The 20,886-nt window shown below is 34.8% G+C and overlaps 1 protein-coding gene across 1 annotated transcript; it reads left to right on the top strand.

Annotated features, from left to right (window-relative positions):
- Positions 1-10,007: 10,007 nt before the first annotated feature.
- LOC142344275 (neo-calmodulin-like) lies at positions 10,008-13,526 on the top strand. Its single transcript, XM_075395856.1, has 3 exons — positions 10,008-10,357; positions 10,817-10,927; positions 13,191-13,526. The coding sequence occupies exons 1-3, from the start codon at positions 10,178-10,180 to the stop codon at positions 13,449-13,451; spliced, it is 552 nt and encodes a 183-aa protein (XP_075251971.1). The 5' UTR covers positions 10,008-10,177; the 3' UTR covers positions 13,452-13,526.
- Positions 13,527-20,886: the final 7,360 nt, after the last annotated feature.

Below are 20,886 nucleotides of genomic sequence, written 5' to 3'. Positions count from 1 at the left end.
CGATGGGGGAAGCAGAGGGTGCAGTGGGTTGTGTTGAAAAGCGGAGGAGTGGGGGGCTTTGAGGTTGAGAGTTGAGAGATAGGGTGAGGGGAGGGGGGTTGAGGGTTGTTAGTTGGGTTAATTTAGAAGTGAGCGTCTGGATTCTCCCGCGGCTGTTTACTATAGCCCGGGGTGTGTTATTTCACGCTTTATACAATACGAACGGAATCGGGAGCAGAGTCAATAAATAGTCGGGCGCTGGTTTATTTTTGTTGAAACATTTTGCTTAATGGTGCTTCGGCAAGACTTCAGATTTGGCACACACCAGATCTCTCGCTCCTCTCTCGGATGCCCTCTGGCAGAAGCCGGCTGCAAATTGCCCCCTGTGGTCACGCGTATGCGTTATAGGGAGACACAATTGGTTAACACAAGTCAAAAGAAAACGCAAAATTAGCTCTGCTAAACTGGCTATCAACTCAAATCATTCATTCTTGACTGTTCTATATTCACTGATGGCAATTTTAAATGTGATTTATCAAATTTTGACAACTATTGTTTCGTAGCAAATTAAGACCAGGTCTAACGGGCCTCTGTCAACAAAAACATCACAATCTAAATTTTTCCTAATTGTCCAGAATTAAACTTTAAATCATCTGGTTTAAATTGCATTAAATTATTTATAGCTTAGGTGTTATATGGGTCACCAACCAAATTGAAATTTAACTATGCCAGAATAAAACCCTAACTTTTGCTCAGTAGGTGAAATTGAAAAGGCTATCTTTGGAAGTTTATCTGCAGTGGAATTCAGGTCAATTCCTGAAGCAGAATTTCATATTTCATAGTTTGTTTGTCGCAATTCATTTACATCTGATAAATTTTAGACAAAAAACCTAAAAACAGTTAGTTAAGGTTGCGGTGAAGCGCTGATAGCTTTGATGTGGTCTGGCGACTGACCAAAAGCTACTGAAATTGTCTGCTCCAGCGTTAGTCCAATCTGGGCCACTGGGTCACAATTTTCAAATAACATCGGGCGAAATGCTCTGAAATGAGGAAGGACCGAGGGATGGGTTCCAATTATGATAACTTTCACTTATCATTAATGGATGGTGGGGGGGGGGGGGGTTAATTGACAGATAAACTGACAAAAGCTGAAAAGAAGTTGAAAAATTAGTAATATGGTTTGCCCGAGAAATCATTTAGAAACTCAGCATCCCCAAGATATTTAATGGAGCGTGCTAACTTAAGGGCCTAGCGCGTGTTTACTAGAGTAAAGCTCTAGAAAAAGTTTTTTGAACGCATTTTATCTTCTAAAAATTTCAGATAGACCAGATGAGAGGCGGCCAAGCAAAAATATGCCTTAAAAACATCAAAACTCAAAGTACAGACAAAACCACCTTTCACAGTAGCTAACAAAACTCACTGAGACATTCGACAACATTTTCTAAAAAAGTTTTTCATGCAAAGTTAAACATCAATTACTTGACAGTGGTCAACTTTAAATTGACTGAACTGGTAAGTTACGCTTCGTGAACTGATTTTATAATTTTTTTCACATCCTCCAGAGATTATCAGAACTTAAACCACAATATATCTGGATTAGCGCAATTAAGCGTAGTAACATTTGATGTACACCATAGGTCCCCTCTAATGACTTTGTTTTCTTTTCACCTGTTTAATGACCTTACTTGCATCGTGGCACCCCTCTGATCGAAAAACTGGAATGCGACAGCAAAATATGTTAATTCCATTTTGTTGAATGCAGTTTACCAACTGAGCTGCAAAAAATGACGACAAAAATTGATCACTTAAGATTGTACAAAAATGAGCTTGAGTCTCTACTTTTGACTATTTCTGCTGTCCGCGGAAAAGAGGAGAGCGCATTTCTTAAAACTTCAAGAAAAGCCACCCAACTTTTTGTTTGTTTGGTAACAATTGAAGTCAATTGGTTAGATCAACTAGGCTAGCGAAACACAAACTAGCGCTCATAAACTGCGTCCACGGCATAGCATGATTTTTAAGTCCAATTATTTACTTCGATTAGATACAGAAGAGAAGTCGTTGTTACGTCAACAGCAGCAAAATGGCTTAACTTCAGTGATTTGGGTAAATTTTTTCTGGACATCAATTAGCACCATCAAGGAGGTTGTCGTGGAAGCCCAGTAGTCGGTTGAAGAAATTGAGTAACTATTGAAAGTGTTTTTTATTAAATCATGGCTTAGCCACCGAATCAAATCGTTGTTACTATCACGCGTGCTTATTTTCATTTTCGTCATGTCAATTTTGCGAGTGTTTTTAAAGGGCCTATTGGTAACAAAGGTGTTAAATTAAATATTTTGTTTAAATTATGTACAAACGGTCATTCGTTATCGGGATTTCTGCTTTGTCCCATTTTGAATTTTTTCTCTTCCTGATAGACAAAAGGGTGCTCGTAAATTTTATCCAGAATACCGGATAGATAAAATAACATGCACATGCAGCACGTTCATCCGCCCTTTTGGACTTCAACGCCAAATCTGTCTTAAAGACACACAAAATTCATTGGATAGACGAAAAGAGATAATCAAAAAGAGTCAATCAATGACCTCAATGAGACAAATTAAAAGGTACAAATACAAGATCTTCATTTTTGATTTTTTGTGTGATAGTCAAGTTGCTTTCAGTATAGAGCATAGTTAGAATCCCAATATGTTCGAGAATCTGAAAGTTGGTTGAAAACTTGCTGACCAGTAATTTCATTGAAAAGTTTTTAAAAATACTGAGCTGAAATTTGGCTGACGTGACTTGTTTTGTTTTTTAAATTGGACTGATGTTCAGATTGGAATTTCTCATTTGCACTCAAACTTCAATACATGCTTCATCCAATTTTGTGCAGTGATTCTGACAGGTTGTCACGAAACCACTAACGCACTTTTTTTCATAGGTTTGTATTTTGCCGCGGCAGGGACAGCAAAGAAGTACTTGCAAAAAAATTGAACAAGATTAGTTCAACTTTCGTTCAACTTTCGTGGAATCGGATATCTCAGTTAAGCATGACCTAGCTTTTGTGTGGTTTTCTAAAACAACACTAGAAAAAAACAACATTTTTTTTGTTTCGATACTTTTTTTAAGCGAACAAAAAGGCATCTGATTTTTTAAACATGATATATAGTCAGTCCCATAAAGTTACAACGCTATCGACGGTTTCAAAGGTCAAAGTTCAAATTTAAAACATGCAGATATCTAGCAAAACACTGCCCATTTGTATGCCCCGAGCTTTTCGAACGTTCGCTTGCGTTGCAACTTTATGGGATTTACTATACCAATAAAGTTATTTTTCTGGTGTTAAAATTTAGACGAAGTATCTTACCAATTGATACAAATATTATCACTCTTACTGAAGAAATTAGATCTTAAACTGCTCTGGTGCTTACTCTTTGGTCTCAAGGTGAATTAACTGAATATAATGATTAGATATCTACTAATCTTCTAATGATTAGATATGTGCACGCGAGTGTTTTAAGCAAGGTTACGCGACTCTGCAGAAATTTCTTTAGAAATCCGACTTAATTTCTCGGTTCTCAGTGAATACAAGCAGAGTCGCGTCAGTTATGCTTCAAAGGGACAACATTTTCAATCTATTAATCATATTATTCGATTTCAAGCAGTTTTGTCTCAATTGTCACGTGTTCTTTTCCCTCAAATGAAGCCTGGTTCAAAATTGGGCAGCTGCAGTGTCCCATGTTGTACGCGAATATTTGCTTTTCTCAGTATGGCAGAGCGCTGATTGCAAGAGGTGACTGTTGTGTGGCTGCTCTAACATCGGATCTATCTCTTTCGGACCCCCAGTGTTTTTATGACCCCCAGTTACAACGTGTGTTGTTATATAGCACGCTACTATGTAAAAGTAACGCACCAGCGCCTGGGGGTCATAAAACTTATATTCCCACTAGCTTTCGGCTCAATCCATCGGTCCCCGAGTTAATTTCTTCCTTGATTGAAATGGACAGTCTGTTTTTTTACCACTATGGAGCAGTAAAAATTATGATGAATTAAAAATTTGAGTTCCTAAGGTAATTGTCTGCTGATTAACGATTTGAAAATGTTAACTCAATGGCATTGTGCGAATTTGTCTTTTTAAAGTGAGTTTCATTTTTTAAAGTTTTGATTTTTGTGTCAATTTTGACAAAGACTCACTTCCGTAAAAACTGTCTAAAACAAAGGAAAATGCTGGATTCAATTTTTTCTGCGTTTGACGTTTTGCAACTTTTGAACTCAAGTGAGTTGAGGTTTTCTTAGTAGAACGCTTCCACTTGAGTGAGCACTCTAGTAAGTGTGTTTAGGCAAACATGAGCTTTTCAGTTTCTGGCAATATTTTATTCTTTCAAAAAGTTTGTGTGCGCTCCAGGGTCACTATGTTCAGACTTTCGTTCATTCAAAATTCTTATGTCCAGACTATCGTGCGTTCAAAGTTACCTTTGTCCAAACTAGCGTGCGTTCAAAGTTTACTATGTCCAGACTATCACGCTTTCCAAGTTGCCTATGTCCAGACTATCGTGCGTTCATTCGTGTTTCCAGACCGTGTAATTTTGAACGCACGACACTCTCCTTGTGCGTTCATTTCGGTCTGGACATATCGATTTTCGGTCTGGGACCTCAGCCTGGGTTTTAGTTCATAGTTTCTGTATTCATAAATTAATGTATAGCTAAAAATTGCTTTTTCAAACAATTAATGAGAGATGTATCAATGTTAAATAGAAACATTTTTAGGCCGCCTCTAAATGTTAATGAACAACTCTTACGAGAGAGGACTCTGATTAGATCCTGCACGATAAAAATTTCAGTAGGAGGAATCTATATCTCGTAAGTTCGTGCACTCCCGCATTTCCAGTCGGCGGAGTATTAGTTTTATAAGTTTATCTTATCAAATCAGACAAGATAACAATTCTATTACAATAATTTTGTAAGATTTTTCACGGTAAAAGCTCCTGAATCATAAGCTTTATCATTCATTATAAGCTATAGATCTCTACATGTTATACATCTCAACCGAACCGACAAGTTATTGAGCTAAGTTGGTGAAATTTCTCTATATCAGTGAGAGTTAAAATTTCAATAAAGTTAAGTAATGATATTTTTTTTTCACGAAGAGGTTTTTATTTCTGTTTACGTAAATCTTCATTTCTATCATTTCACACCTATCTATCAAAAGCAGACAGAAATTTAACCCTAGGAAAGCGACGTCGGTGTATACTAGTACCCCAGGCACCAAAATTGTTAACCTCCTCCTCCTTCTTTTTTTTCAAATTCACACAGTGCTGTGCTGATTAGCCCAGTGCATCCTAAAATGTCACAACCTGGGTACCTATTAAAATGACCCCCCACCAATCGGGGCAACTGCTAATGACAGTCATAAATACGCATTGCATTGTCTACATTTCAATCTCTTTTGTGTTAAATGTGAACGATATGATGTATAGTTTAGTATCCCGTATGCGACATGAAGGATATCGTTGCTTTAAATTGCGAGCAATCAAAGACAATTTCATGAAAAGTATTCTTAATTTTTGCTCAGATTTGTACTGATAGTAATTGTTCACACTCTTTTCATACTGTGTTTGTATGTTTATATGAGTGTGTGTGTGTGTGTGTGTGTGTGTGTGTGTGTGTGAGAGAGAGAGAGAGAGAGAGTGTGACATTGAGATGAAATGAACCCAGTTGGGTTAATCTTTTACAGCTCCCTATAAACTTTTAATTGGATTCACTTTATGAACATTCATCTATTCTCTCTCTTACTTTGTACGTGATTATCAGTATATATGTACAATTTTCTCAACGTGAAATTCTTTTTCCTTCCAAAGCGTAGAAGCAAAAATGCAAAATTAATTAACTTTTTGGGTAATGAAATCTTGTTCAATAGAAATACAACATGCTGATGTTTTTACTATAGCTAAATTGGTGCTTTTAAACGAGCAAAATGCGGACATTGAATGTCATTCTTTAGCGATTTTTAGTCAATTCTTATGCTCTGTGCGGTGATTTAAAATGGCTACATTAAATGGATACCTTCTGTTTAAGATTAAGAATGATAATTTTCGGTCATTTTTTAAACTCTAGGTGGTATGTGCAGTTAAGAGATCTCAGCTATCAGATCATCTTTTAAAAAAAGACCATACTATCATACAATGGAAATTTTGAAGTTGTTTTCCTGCATAAAAGCTTTTTTTACCATAATACGCAACGAGTAGTGAGGTGAGTATGTATATGATGATTCGACCCCTACCAAACACAAATATCAGAAAAAGCAAAAATTGCTTAATCGTTTGAACTTTAAAATCGTCAGTCTTTTCAAACTCACAAACAACTTTTGTACTAGTTTGAGAAATAATGAAGATATTGTCGAAAAACAAAATTTCACGATAGCGTACAGCAGATTTTATCGAGTTTTAATTGACAAACAATGGCAAGGTGCTGATTCGTTTTCACAAATATTGCCCCTGATTAGGTCCGCACAGCATAAAGTTGCAATAACTTTTCACCCTACGATTGAAAATTTCCAGAAATTTACCAGATTTCATTATGTTGGCAAAGGTATGCTTTTAGAAATTTTCGTCTTTTGAAGTGATATGTGACGTTTTTTTGAGCAGAATTATCCACGCTTTATCTGAAAATAGAATTGTGATAAAACGTGGTCACCAGTTACAGAAATCCGAAAAAATTATAGCATTTAACTTAACGAATATAGCATTTTATAGCATATATATTATAGCATTTTAACGAACTGTTACTGAGGGGCTTTTATCCAAAAACTGTTTATTACTATTACATCAGTTTCTCACTTGAGTATTCATCAGTAACTTGTAGTAGTCAAAACAATTAGAAACAAGGATTAGGATAAACAAATTACAAACCCAGAAATAAGTTCCATTCGAATAATTTCACGTGTGAAGAATGTTTATGATTTTATGCGGATTATAGTGACAAAATTCCGTCATAATTGTCCACGATTGCCAAAATTTAAACAATGTGGATTTATTTGACGAATATATCCATTTTGATCGAATCGGAATTGTTTTTTCCTATTGTCAGTGTTGTCCACACGCGCTTATAATCCTAAACTGAAATCCTGGGCGACATAAAAGCTAGCAAAATTGCATATACTTACTCGATCAAATTGTACGTCTGGCAACGTCAACTTTTTCACGTTTTGTCTTCATTTTTTTGTCATAGAAACCAATTAGACAGTAAAAGAGTCAATTTGGACTCTTAATATCGAATATGGAGAAGAGTTTTAAAGAGGAGCAGAAGAGAATAGGGAGCTCATTTGCCAACAGATGAGATTTCCGTTGAAACTGCATTAGTTACATTGATTCACTCGTCCGAAAAATGGTTATCGGTTTTCTTTTGAAAATTTTGGGACCCATCGTTGGATTTTAGACAGAATTTTTTTTGCGGAGTGCAATGGTCAACATACAAAGCCAATGAACAAAATATTTTGACTATTTAATTTTTTAGTCGATCGATCCCGTGTTTTAATTAAAACAGTCAACCATATCTATCGGAAATTAGGAAAGAGGCAACTTTCAAATACTTTGGTGAGCCGTTCAGATTGGCCTAATCAAAATAATGTCATTCGGCATGCAGTAAGCAGTAGAATCCGAAGAAAACAAGTCCACAACTCCCAAGAAAAGCCCTCTTCCATTTTTTTCTCTTTCTCCAAAGTTCAGCTTCTACAACTATGAGAGTAAATTAATTATAATTAATTCCACTAACTCGAAATTGAGATTAGAAGCAGCCAAAACAAAATTTAGTTTTCATGAATGACAAAATGATTTTAAGGATAGTTGTTAGACAATTATTCTTTTCTTCTTTTGCTAAAAAATAGCACATCTTTTTCATATAACCAGTAGCATACAAAATTGTCTTACTATTTTTTCATCTTTTTCGATTACATTTAAATTTTCTTATCGATAAAGCGACATCATCAAAGCAAAAAGCAACTTTTTTGTTAGAAGTTACAAAAACTATAGCGGATGAATTCTTTTTAAATGCCTATTTGATCACATATTTCTTGAATTGGAGCGAATCAAAGAGCTTGAAATTTCAGTTCCCCCATACAGCTCTTGACTGAAAAATTTGGCAAAATGTTTGAAGTTGCCAAATTTATACTGTTTTCAGTTTTGTTTTTATTTAAAAGACTCTCGTTTCCTCACAAGATTTTGTAGGAAGCGTTTATGATTTTTTAAAAATCATGGTTTCATTTTGAGATTGTCGCTGTTTGAAAAATTACCAGTAATCAACAGAATAATGGCACAGCGATGCACTCCTGAGCAAAAGCGGCTAAAAATTTTTTAAAAAATTATACACTGAAGAGAAGTTAGTAATAAGTAATGTGCAAAGCAAACGAAATTTGGTTTAAAACATCAACAACGGATCAATCAGGTCTTGCAATTTTTTGTTGTTTTTTTCTGTAAATGGGTAAAAGTTAAGTGAGTTATGATAAGCCGTTAAAATGCTGTGTTTTTGTCCAACAAAAATAGCTTAATATAAATATTGCATATTTCTAATGATATCAAAGTATTAGCAATTTGTCTCCCTTTTCAGGTGTCAAGTCGACTGAATAAGCAAAAATTATTTCTCTTAAAAACTGATTCTGTTTTTAAAGACGTACATTTGAGCAACTTTTAAGAAAAGGAGCGGGCAAAGTTCCTCACACACACGAAAAAAACCAAAAACAATGCACCACGTCGAAACCAGTCGTATTATTCTGCTTAAGAAAAGTCAGCGAAAATTTTAATAGTTATTGTTTTTTCTTTTATTGTGCTCAGAGAAATCAACAAAACCCTGTTTACTTTTTGTAAGCCAGCAAGATTTACATCACGTGCGGCTATTTTAAAGCGTTTTTTAAGGATTTAAAGTGAAATTTATCTATTAAAGTGCTTTAAATGATTTACATCAGCCATTTGCTTTGTTACAGATTTGACTTATTTTTAATGATGGAAATAGATTAAAATAAATCACATTTCCGCCCTTTTTTATTTTTTGATTGTTTTGCTTAGTCGTCTTCTGTTTGATGGTGTTCTAAAATTTTTTTCTAACTCTTCGCTATTAAAAACTTTTATTCATCGTTAATTATTATTAATAACTATTAGTCTTTGATTGCTTTTCCTTAGACGAAACCTTTTTTGGTATTTAGTTGAATCCTTTTTTCCAAAACAATTGAGTCAATTTTGGAATGCTATTTTACGTGTAGTTTGAGTATTTTTGGGTGTTGTTTGGGTCACTGTTTGAATAGCAGCTTTGCAAAAAACCTTCACAAAATGAATAATGAGACGTTGGGAGGGAGCATAGTGCAGTGAGTTTGCGAAAAGATTTTTTTTAGATTTTGATATTTTGGCGGCAACAAAGGGGGATCTAAACTCTAAGAAATGCCCCGCATACCATAAGTATAAATCTCTAAAACAGTTTCTGTGATTCGCTTACTTGGAGACTAGTGAGCTGAAAGGCTCTAAGAGCTCTTAATGCCCGCTGGGCGCTACCTGTTTTTGAGGATAAAAAATCAAATGGGTCAGACGAAAAATCGGTCAAGCGAAAAATCGCAGAAAAAAACCGACAGGACTAATACAATTGCTAAAAATTTTGTTTAAGAGCAACTAATAATTGTCATTTTTACAAGGTCTGTTGCACATAATTGTTTTGGAATTGACACTGGAGACTTTTTCGAAAATGATATCAGATTTTGATTTTGTCAATTTCTTATAATATTTTTTATCATAACGATTAGCATGATTAAATAGTTTATTTTCTTTAGTGAGAAATTGGCTGAGACCTAAATGAGTTTCTAAATCGAGTCAATTCCTGAGTTTTCCGGCTATGTTTTTTTTCTTAACGTTCCTTGATAATTTTTAAAAAAGAAAAACTTTGCTAGATTATTAAAGTCACACAAATGCTATCGTGTCTGATTGCGAAAATGTGATCGCATACAAATGAACAAACAGTTACCAATCACCCTTACTTAACTTGTTCACTATTTTAAAACTATAGTTGTTCTTTCAACAGCAGTAAGATAAAACTAAAAAAGTCTTCGCTCGGTTGAAGTCACAATGATTTGATCATGTCGTTTTGGGAAAGTTTATTCACGCAAAAATGAACTAATAGCTACCAGTAACCTGTTCAGTACCAGTAACTTGTTCGCCAATTAAAAAACTATTCCTTGACAAAAATGAGTTTCACAACTGAGATAGCGGAAGAGATCCGAAATTATTTTACAGAGAAGGAGATTTTGGAGTTGAAAGCGAGCTTCAAACATTATGACAAAAATGGAAACGGAAGAATAGATGCCGAGGAATTGGATCTAGTTATGCAAGATATGGGAATGAGATTGACTAGCGATCAACTTCAGGTAACATGGCAGCAAGCACAATTGGGTTGCAGGATCTTTTCCATTTCTGACAAATCCACCCTGGTTCCATATCATCAGCTAAGTTGCTATGTGCAACAATATGATAAAAATTGTTCGCTAAGTAATCGTCTGCATGAAGGGCATGTGAACTGGGCCGGGCAGAAAAAGTGCAGGGGGGGTGCAGGCAGGTGGGAGGTCTTGATTTTGTCGACAATTTTAAAAAGTGAAACAAGATCAGGCTGCGAGAAAATTTCGTAAAAGTTTTGATAATAGTCATCTTAATTTATCAGTTTAGCAGATATTTAGAAGTTCGAACATATTACGGGGGTTTTGCATTGAAACTAACTATTTTCTCTGATAAATTAGGGTTTTGATCAAATCAGTTTCAGTTGTTTTTTTTTCCAACGAGACCTTTGTTTGTATTTTTAATTGATTTTAGTTGTTTTTTTTTATGTGTAGGAGATTCTGAATGATGCAGATCTAGATGGGAATGGAGAGATGGATCTGAATGAGTTCCTCCTAGCCATGAAGGGATTACAGGGAATGAAGGGAGAGATGAGTGGGGAGGAGGTATGAGATCAACTTTAGTACCCAGGTTGACAACCGGAGACGAAACTTTGAAAACATACTAAGACTTATACGGTGCCGTAGAAAACATACAAAACTCTGTACGGCGCCGTTTAGGGCCGTAATAAGTTTTCCATGGTAACGTAAAAAAATGAAAGAATTACCAATTTGTACAGTTTGACTTCTTAAAAACGATATATAATGGAACGCTTATTTCATAGACGTCATTTTTATTTACTTTTTTGGTACCTGGCTTTTACCTTTCTCACCACTGAAAAATTACAAAACTTAGTGAAACAACTTTAGTAGTAAAAAAGCCCACGCTTGAAAATGCGCACTTTTATTGAAAAATAGTGTTCAGAATGCGCAATTGCGCTAAAAATCTGTTTTCAATGATTATTTAAGTATTTTACCTGCAGAGGTAAAGTAGTGAAATTATCTGGAACACGTATCATCTGGAAAATTTATTATATGGAAAATTACAAGCTATAGCTAACTTACCCTAATTTTGAGGCAAATTTCAGGTTTAGTTAAGGCAATGTTATGGTAATTATTTAAGGTAATTTTAAGGCAAGTCAGAGTAAAAGTTAAGGTTTTTTAAGGTATTGAGGTCTTAACTTTTCCGGTAAAGTTCAAGTAAAGTTAGGGTTAGTTAAGGTGAGTTAAGGAAAGGCAAATCTACCTTAACAGTTAAGGTGAGTTAGGATGTTTTTTAAGGTAAAATTACCTTAACTTTATTTAGTGTGTAGTGTGGGGCAACTTTAAAGTTTTACTGAATTTCGTCATCATCGCTATTAAGAAATATCAAAATCAGAGGTGAGGCTGACCCGGATCGAGGTCTCACCGCCATTCAACGCAAAATTATGTAAGATAAGCTGTGAATGCGGAAAATTTTGTAAGATAAGCGGTGAATGGCGTGAAATTACATAAATCAAGCGGTGAATGCGGTGAAAAAAACCTTTATTGCCTGTTAGCGCTGAAATTACATAATGTCACCGCAATTACATAAATTCACCGCTTAGAAAAAAGTGTTAAAATTGTGTGAGAACAGCAGTGAGTGCGATGAAATTACACAAATAACACAAAGACGCACGAAAAATTTATCCACAAATAATCAATCATACATCTTTTTGAAACTTTTTAAAGCGGTGAATTTATGTAATTTCACCACTAGAGTAAGCGGTGAACTTACAAAAATTCACCACATTTCACCGCTAAAATTTGTAATTTCACCGCTAATCTTACAAAATTTGATTTGAATTCAAAACAAATATGCTAGAGTTAAGTGAGAAGTGGCGCAGTGGAAGAAGAAGTGGCTGACATGAAGGAGCTGAGAGGTTAGAAACCATGCACGTACGGTAACATGTAGTAAGAGGTGAAATGTGGTCACTTTTTGTGAGTTCACCGCTTACTCTAGCGGTGAACTTACATTATTTCACCGCATTTCACCGCAAAGTTATGTAAGAAATTTGCGGTGAAAAAACCAACTTTTCACCGCTTATCTTACATATTTTTCCGATTTTTTTCTCGACCCGGGGAGCTGTTGAATTATTTTGAGAGTGCGATAATAACCACATAGAAATGTTTTAAACAAACTTGAGACTGTTTTGATTAGTCTCACGGCCTTAACTTTGACGCTTTACTTTTGTCAACCTAGTTCAGGAATCGTCGTTTGTAAACGTAAGAAAATCGTCGGCATCCGGGTTTGCAATTTTTGACTTTGGTATCGTCGACATGTTCGGGTTTTGAACGCAAGAAATTGTTGGCAAGTTTTGTTTCTTACAATTGGTATCAGAAGTCTTGCAGAAAGAACCAAATGTTAAGGTTATGGTGTTCTAAAACAGTTCAACTTTTCGAGTTTTTAAAATACATATAGTAGTAAGCAAAGTCCGATATCCTTAAATGTGCCCATTCGAATATGGTCATAGGTTCCGTTATTTGTCTGACAAAAACTTCATTTTTTAATTTTATTTTGAAATTTTCTTGATTATTTACCCGCTAAATGGGTCAGACAGAAAATGTACCCAAGGATTGATCATCCCCACCAATAAGTTTTCTCACTGATTATCTGTTAACTTTTTGGGGAAAAATTCATAATATTATTATGCAATCAAGATCCCTATGCGCTGAAATTTTGTATTTTCAAAGTTTCAGCGCATTTCAGCGCATTCAGCGCTTTTCTTACATAATTTCAGCGCATTCAGCGCACTTCTTACAAAAAATGCGCTGAAACGGCGCTGACATCTCGACCCGGGTTTCTAATTAGGTAATTAAAGCCCTAAGTGTGTTCACGAATGAGAATGGTGAAATAGACATTGCTGATCTCCGATTCCACCTGACCCACTTGGGCGAGTGTCCATTACAAGACAGAGACGTGGATGAGTTGTTTGACAACCTGGAAATGGACACTCTGGTCAACAAGAGTGTGGATCTGGCCACGTTTGTCTATGATGTGATGGGACTGAAAAGGGAGGATGAGAATTTTCTGGACTCTGTTGCTGCCAGGATGGAAAATATAAACATTTAGTCTAAATATTCTAATTCATCGAAAAAAATGATGTTTTTGATCTGTTTATTCCCCGTGAATAGTTTAAAAATTGTAGATCTATATGAACATTTTTTATTAATTGTTGAGGTTCCCGGGTCAAGGTTTTTGTTTACATAAATAATGTAAGAAATGCGCTCACGGCCGCTGAATAAAAATTTTCAGCGCATAAATATTTCACAATTAATATGTTCCGCTTAATATGTTTGATTTCTTGTTAATATGTTTGAATTCCGCTTAATATGTTCGATTTTTTGTTACATCCTAGGTTTAGGCCTCAAGTTATGAAAAGACAATCAAAAAGTGGTATGAAAAAAACAGTGCTCAACCCAAATAGCCTATGATATGACTTTACAACAACTTTAGCAAACAGCTAGACTTTAGCTTGACCCAAATTGTCATGCTCGATTTCTTCTGGATTCACAAAAAATTCGGTTGAGTTTTTGGTGAATCATGAATGCAATTTTAGAGCTCATTTTTGCTTAAAAAGCAGTCAACATGTATGATCATTCACCTTTTGCTCTTCTGAAGAATCACTTGTCTACCAAATATCTGCATTGTTTATAATAAAAGATAGTTCATAATTTTCAATGGCAAAACAAATTTCCGAAAAGCACACTGATGAAAAGACTTTTGCGCGGCCCTCAAAAATTTATTCTCGACAGACAAATGTTCAATGACCGCACTATTGAAATGTCATTTCATGACCAATAAATAGGTCATGATTGACCGAAAACGCCCTTGAAAAAACTTTTGCTCGAACCATGAAAAGACTTTTCCTCAGTTTAAATTCGGAAACTCGATTTTGTGGTTTCAATGAACAACTAGAATTTCAGTGTTTTCATCAGTCAAAGCGTAAATCTGGGACAAGTTCAGCATCACATTAGTCGTATAACATTGCATAAATTTCGTAGAAAATTTTTTAGCGGCTGTCAGCGCATTTCTTAATTTTTTGAAAATAACCTCGATCGGGGGAACATCAGCAGTAGAGTTTTTAACAGATTTGATTTGGTTTTCGGTGGGGAAGGAAATTATATAAATCTCATGTTGCTTTAATATTGCGCTTTCTGTTGTTATTCTATTCTAATGAAAATCAATTGTTCTACCTTTTTTTGAAGAAACTTTATCATAAATAACTAAAACTGTTTGATTGAGTTCAGTGCATATGTAATTCGAATTGTTCTTTTTTCGGCGGTAGTTAACAAAATACTTACAAGTAGTTAACACACTTTCATCAATACAGAAAACTTTCTTAAGTTTTCAGGTTTTTTTTATCGATATCTTGAAAAGTCAATTCTTTAATTCAATGTCAGCTGCTTTTCGTTAATCTAGTACGCATAGTTTGGTTTTTAAGAAGTAATTCGGCGTCTGAAAAGAAACCCTTAACAGTGTTATGTTGTTCAGTTTTTCTTTTACAATTTGATATTGAAAATTTTATTGTACATTGTCTACAATTTTCTTTTCTGACATGTTAATTTATTCAATGGAAAGGTAACAACTCAGCATTCTTTGAAAGGAAACTGAAACTGAGTAAAATAGAACACTTAAAATGCTCTTCACATGTTAAATTTTTCCGCCAAATGCGTCCTTGTGTGAACCGAAACAGGGTTGCAGTTGCTTGGAGCTGGATATCAGCAAAATTTGATATAAACTTTTTCCGACAACTTGTTCGGTAATTTTTAATAGCCGCGTCCTCAATTCCAGGCGGCTATTGTACCGCTCCTAATTTTTTTTACAATTCAAAGAATTTGAATTGTATTGGGGCGCTGTGTTTTTTTGAAGATCCGTTCACACACTTTTCAATGACTTTGATCTTTCAAAACGGGATAAACAGGTAAAGCCCAGCGTGCATTAAGTTTCATTAGAGGCCAAAAGTGAGCTTCAGTAATCCTGCAAGTGCTCAGCTTGGTGGTGCCACTGGATTAGCCTTAACTTAAGGTTAAAAGGTCATTTTTAGGAGTTCTTGGGCTTAACTTTGAGATTTTTTTGAGGTATTTTTTTACTTGATTAGTCTTAGGTTGAAGTTTTTGAAAGTTGATGAAGGCCTTTTGTGAGACAAATTTACTTGTTATGACCATTTTATTAGCTATATGTTTTGGTGCTACAAATGCATACACGCAAAATGATACTAATTTTTGCAATTTTTTTCAACTTTTTTGAAAATTTTCGTAATTTTTGAACTTTTCAAGCTTCAGGGGCCAGTAAATCTCCTTTGAGGTTTGATAATAGAGCATTGCATAGTTTCTAGTAATAATAGATTGATTTTTACATTTTAATGTCCCAAACTTCGGCTTTTTTTGGATAAAATCTGCAGTTTTTTTCAAGGTTCCCTAAATTTTTTTGCCAATCTTTGATATTTGTCCAATCTCAATTGCAGGAAAACTTATTCCACAGTCTGATCAATAGTTACTTCATAGTAGTTAGTTTCAATGGATTTGTTTTCAACAATTTAAACTTTCGAGTTTTAGAAATTTTTAAATAAATTTTACAATTTTTTCAAGTTTCTTTCAAAATATTTCTCTTTTTGAGTTTTTTTTTGCCTCAGTATCCAGGTAATCTCATCCAAGGTTTGATAGTATGTTAGTAAAGAGTTGCTAGGGGGGCAATTGGACAGTTTTTAACATTTCAAAGAACGAATTTCTATTTGATGAAATATGAAATTTTTTCTAAAAATTGCCTCTCGATCTTTGAACCGATGAATTTTCTAAGGCTCGGAATTGGATTTATGGGTAGCCTGTAGAGACACAGAAAAGATTCTGAAGATATTATTATCACAATTTTTAAGAAACATTTCATTAAAATTTGACTGATTTCATTTAAAAAAATTTTAGTTCACTTTTGAGTTAATCGATATTCAAGTGCAAATGATTTTTTCTAGTCATGAACATATAATACTGGACCAATTTCAAAAACATAAATTGGTGTTGAATTTATTTTTGAAATAGGTATATTTAAAGGGATGAAATTTTGCCTAAGGGGTAAAAGCTTCAAGAGCTTTAGCAGTGAGTATATTTTTGTTTAGTTTGTTTGATTGTTTGTTTCTCAATTGTTTCAGATGATTTGGTTTGTGTTTTGGCTAGCATTGTTCAATTGATCTGCTGATCAAGCAAGGTACTTCTGGTTTTTCACTGAATTCTTTGAATTGTATTTCAGTACTTGTCCTTCTTTGTTTTTTTTACTTCGCCTAACTGATTTCTGTTTCGTCTTACCCTGACTTCTTGGAATTGACTTTTTCAATGAATTATCTCACTCAAGAAAATGAAATCTGAACGCACTTATGGATCTTTAATTTTTATGAACATTTACTTGTTAAAGGTCAATATTGTGCATCTAAGTAGTGCCAAACATAAATGCCCTAATTCTTGATTATTCGGGTCTTGAGTTTTTGATTTCGGATATTAGTTTTGGGATCTTCTCCGTTTGTGCCCCCGTTACGTTATGCCCCCCCCCCGTTGCGGAGCACGTGCCATTAAATAGTAAGTCCTTGTGTAAAAATTATTGCACGTGCATCTGAGGGGTGCAAATAATATGCGCCCACTAAGATGTGGGGGCACAAACGGAAAAGATCCTATTTTTGAAAAACCCTATTAGGGCTTTCTCCTTAGAGCTTATGTGTCTCATAAAAATGACAGTCCAAAGCTAACCCGAAAAGTCTAGTGCTAGTGGTCTATTAAAGGACCGGTGGTCGATCAGTCCATCTAATCTCTTTAGTTGTTTCAATTCATGGAAGGCCCCAAGCGTCTATCGCGGCTATTTTCCGGCAATCTGCCGGCTATGTTTTTTTCAGACATGAAACAACCACTAAATTTTTAAGAAAAAACCGGAGTAAGAAAAGAAAAAAAAGTGAGGTAATGCGGGAACTAAATGAACATGAGACAAATTTGATTGAGAGCTGATCATTTTTATTCTGTTATCGTATAGAACTATAACAGGTGCTGAGGTAAGAAGAGCTGTATATCTGATTACACTGCAACCAAAATATTTCTATGAGTATTAAGTATGAGTAAAAAATCACTACGACTTAAGTTACAGAGGTGAAAATGCAGAACTTGAAGAAAATATTCGCGCTTTGCAAGAATTTTTTCACTTCTTCTTTCCTCACTAAACCTCTCAGAGTAATTCATGGACAAAAACCACTGTCTCTTTCTCTCTTTTTTTTACTTTTGCTCAGCTGGTTAGTGAAAATCACTGCCTAACTTGTTTGATTTCTGTTGCCTAAAAAGTTACAAAAATGCAGGAGCGTGGTTATTGAATTTTAAAACTATAATTAGCGTCAAATTGACAAACAGTCTATCTAACTTTATGTTCATTGCTGGCGTTTGCCTAGATATGAGTTATAGGCTATGAATATTCAACCATTTTGTGACTATAATACAACACCTATCGGTAACATCCACATTTATAACTTGACAAAATTTAGTGTACAATAGTCAATCTTAAAAGTTAGAAGCTCAAAAAAGTGAGGCAAAACTTTGTTTACGCTCATTTAAGTTGTTTATTAGTTTCGGCATCTTAGAGCTTCGGGAGAAAACAAAGCCTGTGATGTGGGGTAGAAATTAGCAGGGAAAAAGTTGAAAAATATTTGATAATTCCCCACTTTGCTTTGGGCAAAAGTGCCTTAATTAGAGAAATTTAATTTTCATCTAATTTGATTGAACATCGCAATGATGAATACATCCCTCTATTTAGTCAGATACAAATACGCACATACACAGAATCTACTTATCTACATAAAATGAACAAATTTATGCCAGAGGCAAACATTTAACTTAGATAGCTTAACTGGATTTTGGTGAAAAATTATTTATGGGACTTGAAAAAGTAGGAAAAGTCATAAATCAGATAAAATGCTTTTAGTTTAGTCTTTCACTTGTGATAGATTTTTTATAAGAAATCTTTTTCTGCTTTCTGAAAACTTTACTTGAAAAATTTGATTTTCACTGAATGGGAACAATGACAATTTTTTTTTTTGTGAAAATTAAATTCATAAATGGGAATAAAAGACATATTCATAGCCAGTTGTTTGAACTATTGAATTCTGATTATTTTTCTCTATCACGATGGTTGAATGTAGCAAAACGAGAGTTTATTCAAAATGGACAGATATTTGTTCACTTATTGTTTTGATAAGCATAGAATCACCTTTTCATTGTGGGGGTCTTTATTCATTGATAGTATAAATCACGGTGGCTCTGAATATGATCAAAAATGTCCTCCTTATTTAATTCTTTAATTCATTTCTCTCAGCATTGTAAGTAAGTGTATGGATAACGCGAGGTTTTTAAAGATGGAAAGATTGGGAAAAGGGCACATACAATGGGCACATTGTTGAAGACGTGTAAAAAGTGTAAAATTTTGTGATTTAATGAGATCCAATAATCAATAAAGATTGCCCTGGGCTAGGCAGATGACATTCAGAAATATTCCTCAATGTTAACCAGCCCTGGAGCAAAACCGCCCCTTCCCCTGCATAATTCCTGCCTATACCCTGCTCTCCAGCAACCCCCTACCCCCTTTACTCTTAAATCACCCCCTTTTTCCATAACTACACTCACTCACACTTTTTATATAGTTTCTCAAATCGAGTATACATGCACACGCAACTTATATTATCTCTAGTACTAATTCTGGTTATTACTTATTCCACGCGACCGATTTATGGAGTTAGGGTAATGATTTGTAAGGAGCGACCGGGAAAAACCGGGAAAAGTATTGGATGTAAAAAGTAGGCGAGGAATGGAATTTTTACACACTTTTGTGGCTTTTAAGATGCAGTCGAAACAGCGTGGGATCCTAGTTATAAGACAGTCGGGCCTCATCATGAATGTTAGAGCACCTGGTATTAGGCAAACACTTATAACTTATGTGATAACTTGTTAAACAGGAGAGAGATAAACAATAAGTGCAGTTAGAATTAGAGAAATCGCTCTTGAATGCCCAGTCATGCTTGCTCTAATCTGACCAGGCTATTTAAGACACGGTTGATTCTCAATTGCTCACTGGTGGAAAACGAACTTTTAAACAGTTACAAGAGCTCTATGGTTATGATTGCTGCTTTAGAGGATAAATTTATAACTAACTATACACACACCCACAATATAATTGCGATATATGTGTTAGAATATCATTGCTAGATTTATTAGAAATAGGGGCCGAGGTTTCTTCATAAAATGATGTAAAAAAGAATGCGCTAATAGTCGCCAAAAGAAATTTTCAGCGGATAAATCTTACATAGTTATCAACTTAAAGAGCAGAATTTTCAAAACTTTTTTAATACAAATTCGACACATGGCGTACACATTAAGCGAATAATTGAGTACTGGAAATATATATTTTTTCATCAGTATGTTCAGCAAACATTTTTTCAGTGCATGCCTTACCTCTTTTCAACATTTTCTTGAAATTCTTTCCTCACTTTCATCACAAGTCTTACATAACACTCAGAACTCCAACTCAGTCTCGAACCCCTGTCTCTTCGTCAAATTGTAAACAGTTCAGCAATTTGAAGTTGCCAAACGAAGTGTTTTGTGGAGCAAAATATCTTTTATGAGGGATATGAGGGTGTTTTTTTTCCATCAAAATTGTTCAGAGTTTGCATTTTTCAAAGTTACGAGGACCAAATTGTTTGAGGTCAAGTCACAGGGTAATTGAAATAAAAAAATTGACAGTTGTCAAAGTTACTAAACTTATCCGGCCCGCTTCGAATTTCCTCCGAACTGCCTGAAGATTTTTGATATTAAGTGTCTTGTGGACCAAAAAAAGATGACACTGCTTACTTTTCCAGGAGAGAGGCACCGACAATTGATTGCAGAACAATTATATAACATAGACAATTAGGCTTATTTTATTTGCCTTTGATAAAAACTAACAATTAATTCAATTTTGACCTCGCAAATATTAACTAAATCCAATTTATGAAAACATGGCCAAGCAAATCATATATCAACGAATCGCTATAATCGGAGCGCTGAAAATACCATTTTCTTTTTGCTAAATTTTTGTTGGATATTCCAAAAAAAGTTTCCTTTGAGGTCTAAATGTTACTTATTCGGGGTCTTTCCCAAAAACAAACTTTTCAAAAAATTTCGTATGAAAATTTGTAATTCTGAAAAATTTTGTTACGGAACACTTTTTCTGCAATTTTTCCACGTGGATTTGTACCGACTGATTAAAAATGGATGCAGATGAACAGAGATCGTCTCGGGGATATCAAGATAATAGCATGGGACATTTTTCAGCGTTTTCAGCTTGTTATCAGCTGTTTCCAGCCGTTTTTTGGCCGTTTCAGACCCAAAAATAGCCAAAATCGTCAATCTTTTGTGATTTCTATATATACATAATGTCGAACCTGTCCAACCGAGGGAAAATTATTAAAGTAGTACCTTGGTGGCCCGAGGCCATGTCACCCGACTGACAA

This window comes from Convolutriloba macropyga, chromosome 8, assembly GCF_964194025.1.
Source record: "Convolutriloba macropyga chromosome 8, txConMacr16.3, whole genome shotgun sequence".
NCBI classification, from domain to species: Eukaryota; Metazoa; Xenacoelomorpha; order Acoela; family Convolutidae; genus Convolutriloba; species Convolutriloba macropyga.
Note: the sequence above shows the minus strand (reverse complement) of the source record. Positions and strands in the feature narration are given on the sequence as shown.